This window comes from Budorcas taxicolor, chromosome X (assembly GCF_023091745.1).
Source record: "Budorcas taxicolor isolate Tak-1 chromosome X, Takin1.1, whole genome shotgun sequence".
Classification (NCBI taxonomy): Eukaryota; Metazoa; Chordata; class Mammalia; order Artiodactyla; family Bovidae; genus Budorcas; species Budorcas taxicolor.
The window spans coordinates 66,680,781-66,699,483 of NC_068935.1; the positions used below are offsets into that span (position 1 = coordinate 66,680,781).

Below are 18,703 nucleotides of genomic sequence, written 5' to 3' on the forward strand. Positions count from 1 at the left end.
AGTAACACTAAAAGTAGGACTGAATTTTAGGAGGGAGTGGTTATGAGTCAATCATTACATAAAATTCAAGTAGGTACAGAGGATGAGATTATTAGATAGCATCACTAACTCAGTGAACATGAATGTGAGCAAACTCCGGGACATAGTGAAGGACAGGGAGACCTGTCTATGGGGTCACAAAGAATCAGACATCATAGAGGCCAAGGTGTAGCAAGTTATAGAGGAATTCAAATTGAGGACTTAAGAAAGTGACATTAATTACAGTTTTAGGAAGTCTGAAAATCATAGGAAGGAGAAAGAAAAGATAGCTCAAGAGGAAGAGGGAGTTAGGGAAAGGTTTTTGCTACTACTGTTTTTGGATAAAGAGGATTTGAAGCTGTTAGAGACTGAGGAAAAGAAATCAGTTAAAAGAGAAACAAAAGACTGATAATTAAACAGGATGGAATATGGTACTAGAAAAGATGTGAAGGAGATCAGGAACACAAATAGAAGTATCAGCTTTAGAAAAGGGGGATGCATGGCTGAAAAGAAGAAAGTCTTGAAGATATATGGGAAGAAGTTGGGAAAGACTATGTCTAATAACTTATTTTTTCCTCTGTGTAATAGGAGACATAGTCTTTTTTGGCAGGTATAGGAGACTTCAGAATAAGAAAAAAGGCAAGATAGTTCCAGAAAAACATCTATTTCTGCTTTATTGACTATGCCAAAGCCTTTGACTGTGTGGATCACAAGAAACTGTGGAAAATTCTGAAAGAGATGGGAATACCAGACCACCTGACCTGCCTCCTGAGAAACCTATATGCAGGTCAAGAAGCAAAAGTTAGAACTGGACATGGACCAACAGACTGGTTCCAAATAGGAAAAGGAATACGTCAAGGCTGTATATTGTCACCCTGGTTATTTAACTTCTATGCAGAGTACATCATGAGAAACCCTGGGCTAGAAGAAGCACAAGCTGGAATCAAGATTGCTGGGAGAAACATCAATAACTGCAGATATGCAGATGATACCACCCTTATGGCAGAAAGTGAAGAGGAACTAAAAAGCCTCTTGATGAAAGTGAAAGAGGAGAGTGAAAAAGTTGGCTTAAAGCTCAACATTCAGAAAACGAAGATCATGGCATCTGGTCCCATTACTTCATGGGAAATAGATGGGGAAACAGTGGAAACAGTCTCAGACTATATTTTGGGGGGCTCCAAAATCACTGAAGATGATGATTGCAGCCATGAAATTAAAAGATGCTTACTCCTTGGAAGGAAAGTTATGACCAACCTAGATAGCATATTCAAAAGCAGAGACATGACTTTGTCAACTAAGGTCCGTCTAGTCAAGGCTATGGTTTTTCCAGTAGTCATGTATGGATGTGAGAGGTGAACTGTGAAGAAAGCTGAGTGCTGAAGAACTGATGTTTTTGAACTGTGGTGTTGGAGAAGACTGTTTAGAGTCCCTTGGACTGCAAGGAGATCCAACCAGTCCATTCTAAAGATCAGTCCTGGGTGTTCATTGGAAGGACTGATGGTAAAGCTGAATCTCCAATACTTTGGCCACCTCATGTGAAAAGTTGACTCACTGGAAAAGACCCTGATACTGGGAGGTATTGCGGGCAGGAGGAGAAGGGGACGACAGAGGATGAGATGGCTGGATGGCATCACTGACGCGATGGACATGAGTTTGAGTAAACTCTGGAAGCTGGTGATGGACAGGGAGGCCTGGTGTGCTGCGATTCATGGGGTCGCAAAGAGTCGGACACAACTGAGAGACTGAACTGAACTGAAAACCTCTCCTGGAGACCAGAATAGGAAACTACACAGGAATCAGTAGAAGGAATGCTAAGCAGCACTAAGGGGTCCCATGTAGCACATGGTCCTCTCAAACAGATCTATTTTTGGACATCTAAGAGAAGTTAGCATTAATTAAACAAAGAGACAAAGCCAAGCCCATGTCATAAAATATGTATATTTTATTGTATCTCTGGGAAATGCAAAACAAGGAGAGGGGAGGGAACACATCCTTCCACACACCATTCTAATTTAGCTGATATTAATTAAGAAAAGCTACAGCAAATATATATGTGTATATATATATATATTTATTTATACACACACATTTTTTTATAAACACCCTTAAAGTCACAAAATCCATCCTAATACTTTTACCTCTGCCTCCTCTTTGAATATTTAATGTTGTTTGGATTGTATTCAGTTTGTGTTTTAGTCACTTATGTGATCTGTCAAACTGTACATTAGAAGATGTAAGGGGAAAACCTGGTTTAATTGATACCCTATGCATCAGTTACCCATTACATGATTTTTTTCACCATTATTTGAACTTCACACATCTTGTAGTTCTCTATGCAGACTATTTCAGCTTCTAGTGCTGTACATATCTATATCTTCTGGATGAGACTGCCCGTGATCCATGAACTTGGGGTCAGGCATAAACTGTGTAGCACCTGATAGTGTTAAAATGAAGAAAAAAATTAGTCATCCATTTAAGAAACTTCTTGTTGATATGGGGGACACATCAATGAGCAAAACAGATAAAAATCTCCACCAACATGGACCTAACATTCAAGTTGGGTGAAAGAGACAATAAGTAAAGTAAACGGTATGTCAGATGGTGGTGTGCAGAAAAATAAAACAGGGTGGAGAGGCATATGGAGAGAGTGGGTGATCTGCAATTTTAAACAGGGTGGCCAGGGAAAGAAAGCCTTACATATTTGAGCAAAGAACTGAAGGAGGTGCAGGTATGAGCCCTGTAGCTATTTGAGGGAAATGCCTTACTGGAGGAGCAGGTGGCAAGTGTAACAGACCTTAGGCATGTCTGAGGAGCCATAAAATAGCCAATATGGCTGGAACAGAGTTAGCAAGATATGCTGATGGTGGATGCAATGAGAGTGATAGAAGTCATGATCAGGAAACAGTGGAATGCTAGGCCACACAGGTCATGGGAAAGTTTTTCTCTTTTATTCTAAGAGATGGGAAGTCACTGGACAGTTTTGAGCAGAAGTATAACATGATATGTTTTTAAAAAGATTACTCTTGGCTATGGGTAGAAGAGAGTGCAGGGAAACAAGCACAGAAGTAGGGAGACCAGTTAGGAAACTACTATAGCATAGAAGACTGCATTACCCCAGGATGTAAATGCTAATGGCTTTAATTAGGGCAGTGGAGGTGATGAAAAGATACTGAATTATGGATAACTTAAGGACAGGATTTCCAAAATGGATTCAGTGTGTTGTGTGAGTGATACTCTTTAATTTGAGAAACTAAAAGAATGGAGTTGATATTTACGGAGATGGGGGAAATGTAGAAACATGTTTTGTTGTTGTCATTCAGTCGCTCAGTCGTGTCTGACTCCTTGCAATTTCATGGACTGTAGCCCACCAGGTCCCTCTGTCCATGGAATTTCTCAGGCAAGAATAATGGACTAGGTTACCATTTCCTTCTCCAGGGCATCTCTCAAAATCAGGAATTGAACTTGCATCTTTTGCATTGGCAGGCAGATTCTTTACCACTGAGCCACCAGGGAAGACCCAGAAGCATGTTTGGGAGAAGGTAAATGAAGTGTTAAGTTTTGGGTGCGCTATATTTGAATTATTAACTAGACATCACTTCATGGCAAATAGATGGGGAAACAATGGAAACAAAGACAGACTTTGTTTTCTTGGGCTCCAAAATCACTGCAGCCATGAAATTAAAAGACACTTGCTCCTTGGAAGAAAAGCAATGACTAACCCAGAAAGCATATTAAAAGCAGAGATATTACTTAACCAACAAAGTTCCATCTAGTCAAAGCTATGGTTTTTGAAGTAGTCATGTATGGATGTGAGTTCAGTTCAGTTCAGTTCAGTTCAGTTGCTCAGTCCTGTCCGACTCTTTCTGACCCCATGAAGTGCAGCACTCCAGACCTCCCTGTCCATCACCAACTCTCAGAATCCCCCCAAACCCTTGTCCATTGAGTCAGTGATGCCATTCAACCATCTCATCCTCTATCATTCCCTTCTCCTCCTGCCCTCAATCTTTGCCTGCATCAGGGTCTTTTTTAATAAGTCAGCTCTTTGTATCAGGTGGCCAAGTATGGGATTTCAGCTTCAACATCAGTCCTTCCAACAGACCCCCAAGACTGATCTCCTTTAGGATGGACTGGCTGGATCTCCTTGCAGTACAAGGGACTCTCAAGAGTCTTCTCCAACACCACAGTTCAAAAACATCAGTTCTTCGGTGCTCAGCTTTCTTCACAGTCCAACTCTCACATCCATACATGACCACTGGAAAAAACATAGCTTTGTCTAGATGGACCTTTGTTGGCAAAGTAATGTCTCTGCTTTTGAACATGCTATCTAGGTTGGTCATAACTTTCCTTCCAAGGAGTAAGCGTCTTTTAATTTCATGGCTGCAATCACCATCAGCAGTGATTTTGGAGCCCAGAAAAATAAAGTCAACCACTGTTTCTACTGTTTCCCCATCTATTTGCCATGAAGTGATGGGCCCGATACAATGATCTTATTTTTCTGAATGTTGAGCTTTAAGCCAACTTTTTCACTCTCCTCTTTCACTTGCATCAAGAGGCTCTTTAGTTCTTCTTCACTTTCTGCCATAAGGGTGGTGTCATCTGCATATCTAAGGTTATTGATATTTCTCCCGGCAAACTTGATTCCAGCTTGTGCTTCCTCCAGCCCAGCATTTCTCATGATGTACTCTGCATATAAATTAAATAAGCAGGGTGACAATATATAGCCTTGATGTACTCCTTTTCCTACTTGGAACCAGTCTGTTGTTCCATGTCCAATTCTAACTGTTGCTTCCTGACCTGCATACAGATTTCTCAGGAGGCAGGTCAGGTGGTCTGGTATTCCCATCTCTTGAAGAATTTTCCACAGTTTATTGTGATTCACACAGTCAAAGGCTTTGGCATAGTCAAGAAAGCAGAAATAGATGTTTTTCCAGAACTCTCTTGCTTTTTCCATGATCCAGAGGATGTTGGCAATTTGATTTCTGATTCCTCTGTCTTTTCTAAAACCAGCTTGAACATCAGGAAGTTCACGGTTCATGTATTGCTGAAGTCTGGCTTGGAGAATTTTAATTGTTACTTTACTAGTGTGTGAAACAGCTCAACTGGAATTCCATCACCTCCACTAGCTTTGTACGTAGTGATGCTTTCTAAGGCCCACTTGACTTCACATTCCAAGATGTCTGGCTCTAGATTAGTGATCACATTATCATGATTATCTGGGTCGTGAAGATCTTTTTTGTACAGTTCTTCCGTGTATTCTTGCCACCTTTTCTTAATATCTTCTGCTTCTGTTAGGTCCATATCATTTCTGTCCTTTATCAAGCCCATCTTTACATGAAATGTTCCCTTGGTATCTCTCATTTTCTTGAAGAGATCTCTAGTCTTTCCCATTCTGTTGTTTTCCTCTATTTCTTTGCATTGATTGCTGAAGAAGGCTTTCTTATCTCTTCTTGCTATTCTTTGGAACTCTGCATTCAGATGCTTATATCTTTCCTTTTCTCCTTTGCTTTTCACCTTTCTTCTTTTCACAGCTATTTGTAAGGCCTCCCCAGACAGCCATTTTGCTTTTTTGCCTTTCTTTTCCATGGGAATGGTCTTGATCCCTGTCTCCCGTACAATGTCACAAACCTCATTCCATAGTTCATCAGGCACTCTATCTATCAGATATAGACCCTTAAATCTATTTCTCACCTCCACTGTATAATCATAAGGGATTTAATTTAGTTCATACCTGAACGGTCTAGCGGTTTTCCCTTTCTTCAATATGACTCTGAATTTGGCAATAAGGAGTTCATGATCTGAGCCACAGTCAGCTCCCGGTCTTGTTTTTGTTGACTGTATAGAACTTCTCCATCTTTGGCTGCAAAGAATATAATCAGTCTGATTTCGGTGTTGACCATCTGGTGATGTCCATGTGTAGAGTCTTCTCTTGTGTTGTTGGAAGAGGGTGTTTGCTATGACCAGTGCATTTTCTTGGCAAAACTCTATTAGTCTTTGCCCTGCTTCATTCTGCATTCCAAGGCCAAATTTGCCTGTTACTCCAGGTGTTTCTTGACTTCCTACTTTTGCCAGCCAGCAAGTTTGGAAAACTCAGCAGTGGCCACAGGACTGGAAAAGGTCAGTTTTCATTCCAATTCCAAAGAAAGGCAATGCAAAACAATGTTCAAACTACCGCACAATTGCACTCATCTCACTTGCTAGTAAAGTAATGCTGAAAATTCTCCAAGCCAGACTTCAGCAATACTTGAACCGTGAACTCCCTGATGTTCAAGCTGGTTTTAGAAAAGGCAGAGGAACCAGAGATCAAATTGGCAACATCTAAAGCAAGAGAGTTCCAGAAAAACATCTATTTCTGCTTTCTTAATGATGCCAAAGCCTTTGACTGTGTGGATCACAATAAACTGTGGAAAATTCTGAAAGAGATGGGAATACCAGACCACCTAACCTGCCTCTTGAGAAATCTGTATGCAAGTCAGGAAGCAACAGTTAGAACTGGACATGGAACAACAGACTGGTTCCAAATAGAAAAAGGAGTACGTCAAGGCTGTATATTGTCAACCTGCTCATTTAACTTCTATGCAGAGTACATCATGAGAAGCGCTGGACTGGAAGCAACACAAGGTGGAATTAAGATTGCTGGGAGAAATATCAATAACCTCAGATATGCAGATGACAGCACCCTTAAGGCAGAAAGTGAAGAGGAGCTAAAAAGCCTCTTGATGAAAGTGAAAGAGGAGAGCGAAAAAGTTGGCTTAAAGCTCAACATTCAGAAAACAAAGATAATGGCATCTGGCCCATCACTTCATGGGAAATAGATGCGGAAACAGTAGAAACAGTGTCAGACTTTATTTTTTTGGGCTCCAAAATCAGTGCAGATGGGCACTGCAGCCATGAAATTAAAAGAGGCTTACACCTTGGAGGAAAAGTTATGACCAACCTAGACAGTATATTCAAAAGCAGAGACATTACTTTGCCAACTAAGGTCCGTCTAGTCAAGGCTATGGTTTTTCCTGTGGTCATGTATGGATGTGAGAGTTGGACTGTGAAGAAGGCTGAGCACCGAAGAATTGATGCGTTTGAACTGTGGTGTTGGAGGAGACTCTTGAGGGTCCCTTGGACTGCAAGGAGATCCAACCAGTCCATTCTGAAGGAGATCAACCCTGGGATTTCTTTGGAAGGAATGATGCTAAAGCTGAAGCTCCAGTACTTTGGCCACCTCATGCAAAGAGTTGACTCATTGGAAAAGACTCTGATGCTGGGAGAGATTGGGCGCAGGAGGAGAAGGGGACGACCCAGGATGAAATGGCTGGATGGCATCACAGACTCAATGGATGTGAGTCTGAGTGAACTCGGGGAGACCGTGATGGACAGGGAGGCCTGGCGTGCTGTGATTCATGGGGTCGCAAAGAGTCGGACACGACTGAGTGACTCAAATGAACTGAACTGTACTGAACTGAACTTACTAGTGTGTGAGATGAATACAATTGTGTGGTAGTTTGAGCATTGTTTGGCATTGCCTTTCTTTGGAACTGGAACGAAAACTGACCTTTTCCAGTCCTGTGGCCACTGCTGAGTTTTCCAAATTTGCTGGCTTATTGAGTGCAGCACTTGCACAGCATCATCTTTCAGGATTTGAAGTAGCTCAACTGGAATTCCATCACCTCCACTAGCTTTGTTCTTAGTGATGCTTCCTAAGGCCCACTTGACTTCACATTCCAGGACATCTGGCTCTAGGTGAGTGATCACACCATCGTGATTATCTGTGTCATGAAAATCTTTTTTGTACAGTTCTTCTGTGTATTCTTGCCACCTCTTCTTAATATCTTCTGCTTCTGTTAGGTCCAGACCATTTCTGCCCTTTATTGAGTCCATCTTTGCATAAAATATTCTCTTGGTATGAGAGTTGGACTATAAAGAATGCTGAGGACCGAAGAATTGATGCTTTTGAACTGTGGTGTTGGAGAAGACTCTTGAGAGTCCCTTGGACTGCAAGGAGATCAAACCAGTCCATCCTAAAGCAAATGAGTCCTGAACATTCATTGGAAGGACTGATGCTGAAGCTGAAACTCCAATACTTTAGCCAACTGATGTGAAGAACTGACTCACTGGAAAAGACTCTCATGCTGGGAAAGATTGAAGGTGGGAGGAGAAGGGGAGGACAGAGGATGAGATATTTGGATGGCATCACTGATGTGATGGACACGAATTTGAGCAGGCTCTGGGAGTTGGTGATGGACAGGGAGGTCTGGCGTGCTACAGTTCATGGGGTTGCAATGAGTCGGACACAACTGAGTTACTGAACTGAGCTTACTGAAGATCTGAATACAAATACTGAGTAAGCAGTTAGAAAAGTGAATTTAAAGTTCAGGAGTCTGCTGGGCTGGTTTATAAATTTTATGTTCCTAGACTATAAATAGCATCTAAAACTATGGGACCATATGAAGTCATCCATAACATCATAAAAGAAGTCCAAGGAATGAGCCCTTTGGATACTCCAACTTTTTGAGGTTAGCAGAGAAGACTGTGAAGAAACAGCCAGTCAGTGAAGTAAGAGAACCAAGAGTAAGTGATATCCCACAGGCCAAGTAAAGTGACTGTTTCAAGGAGGAAGGAGTAATCATTTCTGTTAGAAGTTACTGATGGATTACATAAGATAGAGATTGGGAATGGAACCTGGATTTGGTAGTGTTGATCAATGGTGATCTTGATAAGCTGACTATGTACCAGGCAAGATGCCACATTATTTTCATGCATTATCTCTGAATAACACCGTGAGACAGATGACATTTTTATATTATCCATGTTTTACAGATAAGGACATTTTATTGTAGAGAGGTTAAGAAACTTGACTAGTGTCATCCAGGTGATAAGTAGTGGAACCAGGACTGAATCCAGTTTTGTCTGACTCCCAATACAACAACCCTGGATCTTCTGTAAAATGGGGGTTAGAGTAGGCAGAAATGTCACAAAATGTCACAAACCCCTGGCTCTTCTATAAAATAGGGGTTAGAGTAGTCACAAAATGTCACAAAATTATTGTTAGTATTCAACATAATAATATATACAAAGTGGTACATATAATACCCTGTGCATGTTAAGTAGGTAAGAAGAATTTTTACTTTTGTGACATACACTAAAAATATTTTTCACAATTTTTTTTAAATTTTAAATATTTTTCAAATTCTGATTCATTTTGAAATGATTTTTTTTTTTTTTTTTACATTTGAGAGACACACCTTTTTGCCAGAGAGGAATTTAACTTCTAGTTAAAAGTGAGAAATAGATTTACATACAATTATTTATTTTACGTCTACCTTTTCAGAAAGTTTCTGTTTTACAAACTAGGATAGATCTATATGTAACTGCACCACTAAGTATATTTTAAAAATAGCCAGATCTTAAATAATCACTACCCATGACAAGAATACAGTTCTCCAGACTTTTAACCTGGAATCACTACCCATGACAAGAATACAGTTCTCCACAGACTTTTAACCTGGAATCCCTATTTTACAGAAGAGCCACGGGTTTGTGACATTTCTGCCTTTAACCTGGAATCCCTTATTCATAGCTTCTGTCAGTCATTATTAACTAGAGGAATGTGCATACAGAATTTCCTGTGGAGCTTTTCCTATAATCCACCTGCTTGGAAGCCTCAAGACTTTTAACCTGGAATCCCTTTGGAGGAGGGGAGTCTGTTTATAGAATTCACGTGATCTATGAACTTGGATAGGGGAAATTTGTCTTTGTTTTCATTAACCTCTGAATGAAAATGAATGTCTTCTTCAATAATGAATGCAGGCAACAAACCATAATACTATACTCTTAACAATACCTTAGACTCTGTCACTGATAGAAACCATAGATATTTTCATATCACACTGCAGTTGCAGATATCTTTAAATATTTATACTTACTACTACTTCAAAATTATACCCTTTATCATATATGTTGTTAAATATTGTTGATTAATATAACTAGGGAAGCTCATACATTACTGTGTATTTTGTTTATGCATTTAAAAACATTCTGAGATGGGGTCTGTAGTACAAGTAGGTTAAGAAACAGTGTTTCTGACTGTTCCTTTTCCAAATGTATCTTCCTGGTGGAAGCTTTTGGTAGTACAAGTGAAAAATGTACTAAGAAATAGTTTTATCAAATAGACATACTATAGTTCAGTTCAGTTGCTCAGTCATATCCAGCTCTTTGCAACCCCATGAACCGCAGCACGCCAGGCCTCCCTGTCCATCACCAACTCCCAGAGTCCACCCAAACCCATGTCCATCGAGTCGGTGATGCCATCCAACCATCTCATCCTCTGTCATCACCTTCTCCTCCTGCCCTCAATCTTTCCCAGCATCAGGGTCTTTTCAAATGAGTCAGCTCTTTGCATCAGATGGCCAAAGTACGGGAGTTTCAGCTTCAACATAAGTCCTTCCAATGAACATCCAGGACTGAGCTCCTTCAGGATGGACTGGTTGGATCTCCTTGCAGTCCAAGGGGCTCTCAAGAGTCTTCTCCAACAACGCAGTTCAAAAGCATCAATTCTTCGGTGCTCAGCTTTCTTTATAGTCCAACTCTTACTATAGACATACTATAGTAAGCATTGAGAAATACTTATTTTATGTAAGTCTGAATGTGTCTGATTTGCTTAACAATGTCCATCAACTGACTAAGTTTTCTAACACTTCTACTAACTTTCTTAATTTATATTCTTGTCCAAAATCTGGTCAAATAGTCAGCTCACCTAAATTTGAAAGGCTCTGTTGCCTTTAGATCCCCATCTCTCAAAATTTGTTGAAAGGCTTCAGATTTTTTGTTTATTCATAGCTTCTGTCAGTCATTATTAACTAGAGGAATGTGCATACAGAATTGCCTGTGGAGCTTTTCCTATAATCCACCTGCTTGGAAGCCTCACCTCTGGAAATTCTAATTTATAATTTTTATGTAGAGTGAATAAAAAAAAAAAAAGAAACTCAAGAAATTGTGATGTGGATCCCTCTGGCTTAGAACCACTTAGCCTAGGTCATTTGATTGTTGCCTTTTTAAAAAGGGTTTGTCTCATGCTTTTCTGAGTAATTAAAGATTATATCTTTCCTCAGAAATTTCTTCATCCCTTTCGATAAAAGGCTCTCTGTCCTCCCAAAGAATTAGCAGTCATAAAACTCTTCTTGAATCTCATTCCCTTAATCATCATAATGCTTTTCTTTGTACTTTATCATATTATAAATCTCTAATGAAAAACTATTTATGCTTAGCTTTTTTAGTCGACTTTAAAAGTAGCTGCTGTTATAGCAAACAGGTAAAGAATAAAGATGTTTATTAAACGGCAATGAATTATTGTCTCAAACAGCCATTAGGTATTATCTGTTCACTGATAATTTAATTCACGCCTTATCTCATTTATATTTTAAGCAAGTTAGGTATCAAAAATAGGACAGATCACTAATAAATCGCTGAGTGAAGTTATGAATATTAGAGATTCCATTTTTGTTTCTTCTGTATAAAATCGGGATGATATTCAGTATTCAGCTGTCTCAGTAACTGAAACACTTAAACATATTAATCATTGCAAAGTGCGCTCTCACACTGATCTATTCTTTCCATTCTTTTTTCTCTCTCGCTTCAGTTTGTCTTTTTTATCCTATATTTGAGTTCATTATTTCTGTCCTCTTTTTGTATACAATCTGCTATTAAACCCATCCAATAAGTTCATAATTTCAGGTACTGTATTTTTCACATCTAGAATATCCACTTGATTTTCTCACAGATTCCAACTGGCTGTGAAATTTTCCATCCTTTCATCTGTTTTGTTCATCATATTTTCAACTTGATATATTAGTCATAGTCATTTTAAAGTGTTTTTCTTCTAACTTCAATATTTAGATCACCTGTGGGTCTGCTGTAGTTTTTTTTCTCTTTTCTTAGTCACATCTTCCTGTCTCTTTGCATGACTAATATTTTATTTGTAGGACTTCCCTGTAGCTCAAACGTTAAAGAATCTGCCTGCAATTCAGGAGACCAGGGTTCAATCCCTGGGTGTGGAAGATCCTCTGGAGAAGGGAACAGCAATCCATTCCAGTATTTTTGCCTGGAGAATCCCATGGACAGAAAAGCCTGGCAGGGTACAGTCCATGGGGTTGCAAAGAGTTGGACATGACTGAGTGACTAAAACACAATTTTATTTGTATGGTGGACACCATGTAATGAAGAATTGTAGAAGCTCCAGATGATATCATCTGCCAGAGAGGGGACTCCTTTCCTTTTTTGGGGAGAGGTAAAGTATTGATACTTACCATCTCACTCCAATCAGGCACCGAGCTGTGTTGCAGTTATGTACCTCAGGTATGGTACTCTCTAGTTTCCAATTGACAGCTTGAGTTTCTGTCTCCCTAACACTAAAAGACTGTATGAAATTTTGTTTTGCCTTACAGGATTTTGATTTTGGATATTTAGTGTCATGACCCATATAATAATCTGGGAAATATCATGAGGGGAACATGAGTCATGTATGTATGACACACCTCATCCCTCTAAAATAAGAATCAGCAAATTTATTTGCAAAGGACCAAAGTAAACATTTAAACTTTGTAAATCATAAGGTCTCCATCACAACCACCCATTTTAGGGTGAAGGTAGCCACAGACAATACATAAATGAGTGTGGCTGTGTTCCAATAAAACTATTTATTTATGGATACTAAAATTTGAATTTCATACAATTTTCACTTGTCATGAAACATTTTCTTCTGATTTTTAAAAAACTATTTAAATTACATAGGAACTAGGAATGTGCAAAAATATTTAGTGAGCCAGATTTATTTAGCACAAGGTCCATAGTTTGCCAACCTCTATTTGAGAGGGACATTAATCTTGTGAGACTGTGAAAGATTTCATTCTACTTTCATCAGATTTTGAAGAGGTCCATGTCACCAAATTTCCAAATTTGTGCTTCCCAAAATAAAAGTTGGCTAGGGATGGCCTGGTCCCATTGATATGCTGTAACATCTCCACAAAGATCTCTGGAGCTGACAGACATTTAGAGAAATGACCAGATATATTATATACTTGAGGGAATATGATCAACTGTGGATTATTCAGAGAGTCTAAAACCTGTATAACTTATCTTGATTAGAAAAGAGAAGTGACAGGAAGATATTAAAACTCAAATCAGGTTTGTTAATCAGTGAGAGCTTTTATAAAGATTAAGTGATAGGGGAGGAGACTAAAATCTCCTCAGAGGAAATTAGACTAAAATCTTGTTTTAAATTAGATAATCTATATGCAACAGAGGAACTTGGACTTCGGTGTCAAGAATATCTAGACTATAAACATAACTCTATTTGTAAACTATAATTTTGGGCAAGTTATTAAGCTCCCTGAATCTCAGTCTATTCATCATAAAACAATTATAATTACATACACACCAGAGTTTTTTTTTTTTTTTTTTAATTTTGCTTTTTGGGAGAGGACTGAATTACACATTTATAGCTCTTTGCCCCACAGCAGTTGCTCAGTAAAGGGCAGATATTTTCATTATTCTCTAATTCTCTACCTCTGAGTTGGTCCTATTTCCTTTGTAATAAGATGATTTGATGCATAGTATCATTTACTTAGTACAGATAAACCTACATAAGCCAATGACTGGTGAGTTTATGTGAATATACTATTGAAATGATATCTGTTTCTTTTTGATCACAGTAAAACCATGGTAGTATTTGTTTAGAAAGTATAACTGTCACATTTTGATCTCTCATAGTTGCCTGTAGCAACTAGCAAAGATATTAGTATTATAATTTGTGCTATTTTTACTATTTTATGCTGAAAGTTTTCCTAGTATCTAAACTAAATAAAACTGACTGTGGAAGCAAAGATGGATGGGGATAGAACAAAAAATGGAAACCTGGTATTTCTTCTATGTAGATGTGACATATTGTTATAGCCTATAAACTAGAAGAATCTAGAAAGACACATTTTCCTTTATCTGATAGAGAACCTCATAACCTAAAAAGATACACAGACTACCGACATGAGAAGGACAAAACATTTATGAAAACACATAAATAAATTTAAACTACTAATTATAATACTATAAAGTTATTTAAGAAAATAATTTTAAAAATGAATTATTCCAAACAAACCTGATGTAGATTTGGTCTTTGTTTCAGAGCTGAGTTCTGTTGGCAAAGGCACTGAATGTTTCAGGTTGTGAGTTGTTTTTGCAGGTGTTTCTATTTCATCAGCACTTCCTAGCTGTTTACCAAAAAAATTTTTCTTTCATAAGTAAATCATTTTACTAAAATAATAAAATATTCTAAAAAATTATAGCATGCAAGGTAGTATATTCCTTCATCTCTTTTCATTCCATCCTTGACCTCTGTCTAGGACATCCACCTAAACAAAACAGTCTACATTTTTAGTCCATTTAAACTCTACCTTAGTTTTTTCTTTATGTTCAGGAAGTTTTTTGTTGTTTTTTGTCCACAGTGATTTAACTGCTTCATACATTTGCTGGCTTGTAGCATATGCCTTTTTCCCAGCTACCTAATTAAAACAAAAAGTGAGTCAAATAATATAAATTTTTAAAAGTTAAAATAACAAATATTAAAAAAAAATTGTGTCTTGTATTTTATATGAAAAACCAGGTCAGAATCAACAGTAAAGCTATAAGTCTCTAGATCATGATAACACAAAACCTCATTTTCTATATCTTATACAAAAAATTATTTGCCTCACGATATATATTATTTTCAGGTGTGATTTTTTAAAAAGCTTAACAACATGTCACAGAGATATTTCCATATCAGTTTATATACCAGAAGATCTGCTTCTAATAGCTGTGCAGTCTGTACTCTATAATGAACACATAATTCATTTAACAAATCCCCTATTGATGGGCATATGAGCATTATGATTTGTTTAACAAATCCCTTGATGATAGGCATCCTTTTTTTCCTTTGGGCAATTATAACCATGCTGTAATTAGCACCCTTCCACAAATAACTGGGATCATATACCCTTGTGGTAATTCCTTGGGTATATCATTAAAGATGATATACATTTTAATTTTTGATACTATTGCCACATTGCCTTCAGAGATTCAGCACTGTACTGTAGCAATTTACACTCCCATCAAGAGTATATAACTATTTTCCAACCCAGTTTCTCAGCAGCAATGTTATGAATCTTTTAAATCTTTGTCAAATGGAAAGGCTAAAAACCAGTATCTAAATGATCTTTTAAATTTGCATTTATTTGGTTGCTAATGAAGTTAAGCATCTTTAATATATTAGGCCATTTACGTTTCTTATTTTGTGGATTGTTTGTTCATACACTTTCTTCATTTTCTTAGAGGGCATTCATTGTTTTCCTATTGATTTATAGAAGCTTTTAATATTTAGAAGGATATTATTTAGTCCTGTGTTATATATGTGGAAATAACTTTCCCAGTTTTTCATTTATCTTTTAACTTTGTATATGGTATACTGTGATCAACAGAAATTATGACTTTGATGTAGCAAAATAATTAATTTTTTTTATGGCTTCTGGCTGTGTTTTAAGAAGGCCTTTCCGATCTCAAGATTATACAAAAACACCTTTCTGCTCTTCTAATATTTTATAGCATTATATTTTCTCATTATATCTTCATTCCACCTGCAATATTTTTGCATGATATTTGGTAAAGGTCGAAGTATTTTTCTGAATGTCAATTATTCCAACACATTTCTTGAATAGTCCACCTTTTCTTTACACACTGATCTGAAATGCCACTTGTACATTAATCCTCAAACCAGCATTTATATTGTTTTTTTAAATATAAATTTATTTATTTTAATTGAAGGTTAATTACTTTACAATATTGTATTGGTTTTGCCATACATCAATATGAATCTGTCACAGATATACACGTGTTCCCCATCCTGAACCCCCCTCCCTCCTCCTTCCCCATACCATTCCTCTGGGTCATCTCAGTGCACCAGCCCCAAACATCCAGTATCATGCATTGAACCTGGGCTGGCGATTCGTTTCATATATGATATTATACATGTTTCAATGCCATTCTCCCAAATCATCCCACCCTCTCCCTCTCCCACAGAGTCCAAAAGACTGTTCTATACATCTGTGTATCTTTTGCTGTCTCGCATACAGGGTTATCATTACCATCCTTCTAAATTCCATATATATGTGTTAGTATACTGTATTGGTGTTTTTCTTTCTGGCTTACTTCACTCTGTATAATAGGCTCCAGTTTCATCCACCTCATTTGAATTATATTTTAACAAATTAATCCTATTTATTTGTGATAATCATGTAATTAACAATGGCATTAACAAGCTGAGATGCTAATGTGATTTTGCCACCAGAGTTGCCACCAGAGTTAATACCAACTATATTTCCCTGAAAATTAAATGTTACAGGTACTGTGTGACATCTAAATATTGTCACACTGAGAATTTAAACAAATACTGAAATGAAGCTATCACTTAAAAAGAGCTTACCTTTGCAATTATTACTGATTGAACGGGGTAGCAAACAGTTGCTCCCAAAGTGGCCAATCCCAATGGATAAGCAATTCTCTTAAACCGAGAACCTGTAACATTAAAACACACTATTAAACTGCAAACAGATGCTGCCAGACACTCGATGCTTTTATAATTTTAATGTTTTCTTTGTTCCCCTTTAAGCCATCATCTATGCTAAGTTATTTTTTTAGGTAAAAATACCAATCAAGATGAGAGGTAAAATGTCCTTAAGTATCACAGTTCAGTTAATATCTCTTAGTTGTCACATTCAATTTAAGAAAAGTATTCTCAAAAAAAAAAAGTATTCTCAATCTAACATTAATAATTACCTACACAAAGGGGGTTGATGATTTTATTCTTTTTAAAAGCTAGGTATTTTTTCATGTCCTAAGAAACCCAGAGTTGTAGCCACAGTTTTTCCAAGTTTGTAACACCATGCTAAACTGAAATGGACTCTTTTTAGATATCTTTTTTTTTTTTTTTTTTACTAAGTCTCTGGAAAGCTGAAATGATCCAACTAACTAATAAAGTTAAAGATTTTAAAAGGTACATAACTCCTTCATGTCATTGCTTTAGAATACTGAAGTAATAATTTAATAATTGCAAGTAACTTGTAATAATTCATTCATTTTACTAGTGCCTTAATTAAGCATCTAGGAGTCATTTTGAAACTGTTTAAAGTAGCAAAATTCTTCAAAAAAAAAATCTTCCAAATAGAACCTCACTAGGAACTTCATATATAAAATCTATAGACTTGAAGTTACTCCAGTTAGCCTGAGGAAGTGAAGCTCATTATCAAGCCCTACCTACATGGCTTTTCCACTATTCCCATACCATCACTGAACATGTTCATGGAACCCTAGATTCTACAGAATAGTTTGAAACCCACTACTCTAAGCCTTAGCTTAGTTCAAACAGATTGTTAATTCAGAACAGTATGTATCTTAAATGCTTGTGTGGGTACCCTTGACTCTAAATATGATCTGGGAAATTATTATAGATTATGTGATTTCTAACTATGGTAAGTACTTTTATTCTCTAGAACAGAATTTACAACTCAATTTAAAAATTAGACAGTTTATCTGGTATATCAGTAAAATATACCAGTTTATCTGGTATATCAGAAAAATATACCAGGCAACTTCACAGTTTAGGGAAGGTAAAACAATATATACTTCTCTATCTGGTTTTGACTATTAGTAATGAGGCCTTCTACAGTCATGTCTACAATAGACTGAACATTGAGGGAGGTGGGTAGGTAGGCTGCTTCAACCCTTAGTTTTACTTTCCTTTAGATATAGACTGGTTTTGGTGATACTGGGAAAGAAGGTCTAATTATATTAAAATATGTCTTGCTCACTATTATCCTAGTATCTGTAGTTTGGTTCTTGATTTTACTGACCTAATATTTCTTAATGTAGATTTCCTTGACTCAGCCAAATTCTAATTCTGCTGCTCCTAAACTTGGAAGGTGACAGTTTTTCCTTTATGTGTCATCTTATTTTATTCTTTATTTACTTTTTTTTGTAGTTCCTATACTTTTAAAAATCATTTTAAAATTGAAGTATAACCATTCCTTTATTGATTGACATTGAATAGTATACCATTCTCTAATCAGCTATCCAAATATCTAGTATATAATGCATACATATGCTTGGATTTATTCTGTTTTTTCATATGAATATATATCTATGGGAAAAATGGAAGTGTGGTTAATTTGCAATGTTGTGTTAGTTTCAGGTATATAGCAAAGTGATCTAGTTATATATATTCTTTCAGATTCTTTTCCATTATTGGTTACTACAAGATATTGAATATAGTTCCCTGTGTTATATCATTGTTGTTTCTCTAGTTTATATATAGTAGCGTATATGTTAATCCCAAACTCCTAATTTCCCTCCCTCTCTCATCCCCACTATCCCTTTTGATAACTATAAGTTTGTTTTCTATGTCTATGATTCTATTTCTGTTTTTAAAATAAGTTCATTTATATAGTTTAGATTCCATATATAAGTGATATCCTATGATACCTGTCTTTCTCTTACTTCACTTACTATGATAATTTCTAGGTCCATCCATGTTGCTGTAAATGGCATTATTTCATTCTTTTTTTATGGCTGAGTAATAATATTCCATTCTCTCTCTGTGTATATATACACACATCAT

General features: G+C 37.0%; 1 protein-coding gene across 1 annotated transcript in view; it reads right to left on the bottom strand.

Annotated features, from left to right (window-relative positions):
* Window positions 1-1,942: 1,942 nt before the first annotated feature.
* APOOL (apolipoprotein O like) overlaps window positions 1,943-18,703 on the bottom strand; it is a 56,704-nt gene continuing 39,943 nt past the window's right edge. Inside the window, exons 6-9 of the mRNA XM_052663603.1 lie at window positions 16,514-16,605; window positions 14,451-14,558; window positions 14,156-14,267; window positions 1,943-2,452 (exon numbers count right to left, since the gene is read on the bottom strand). Of these exons, the coding sequence (XP_052519563.1) occupies window positions 2,364-2,452; window positions 14,156-14,267; window positions 14,451-14,558; window positions 16,514-16,605 (401 nt within the window). The 3' untranslated portion in view covers window positions 1,943-2,363. The remainder of the gene's footprint in view (window positions 2,453-14,155; window positions 14,268-14,450; window positions 14,559-16,513; window positions 16,606-18,703) is intronic.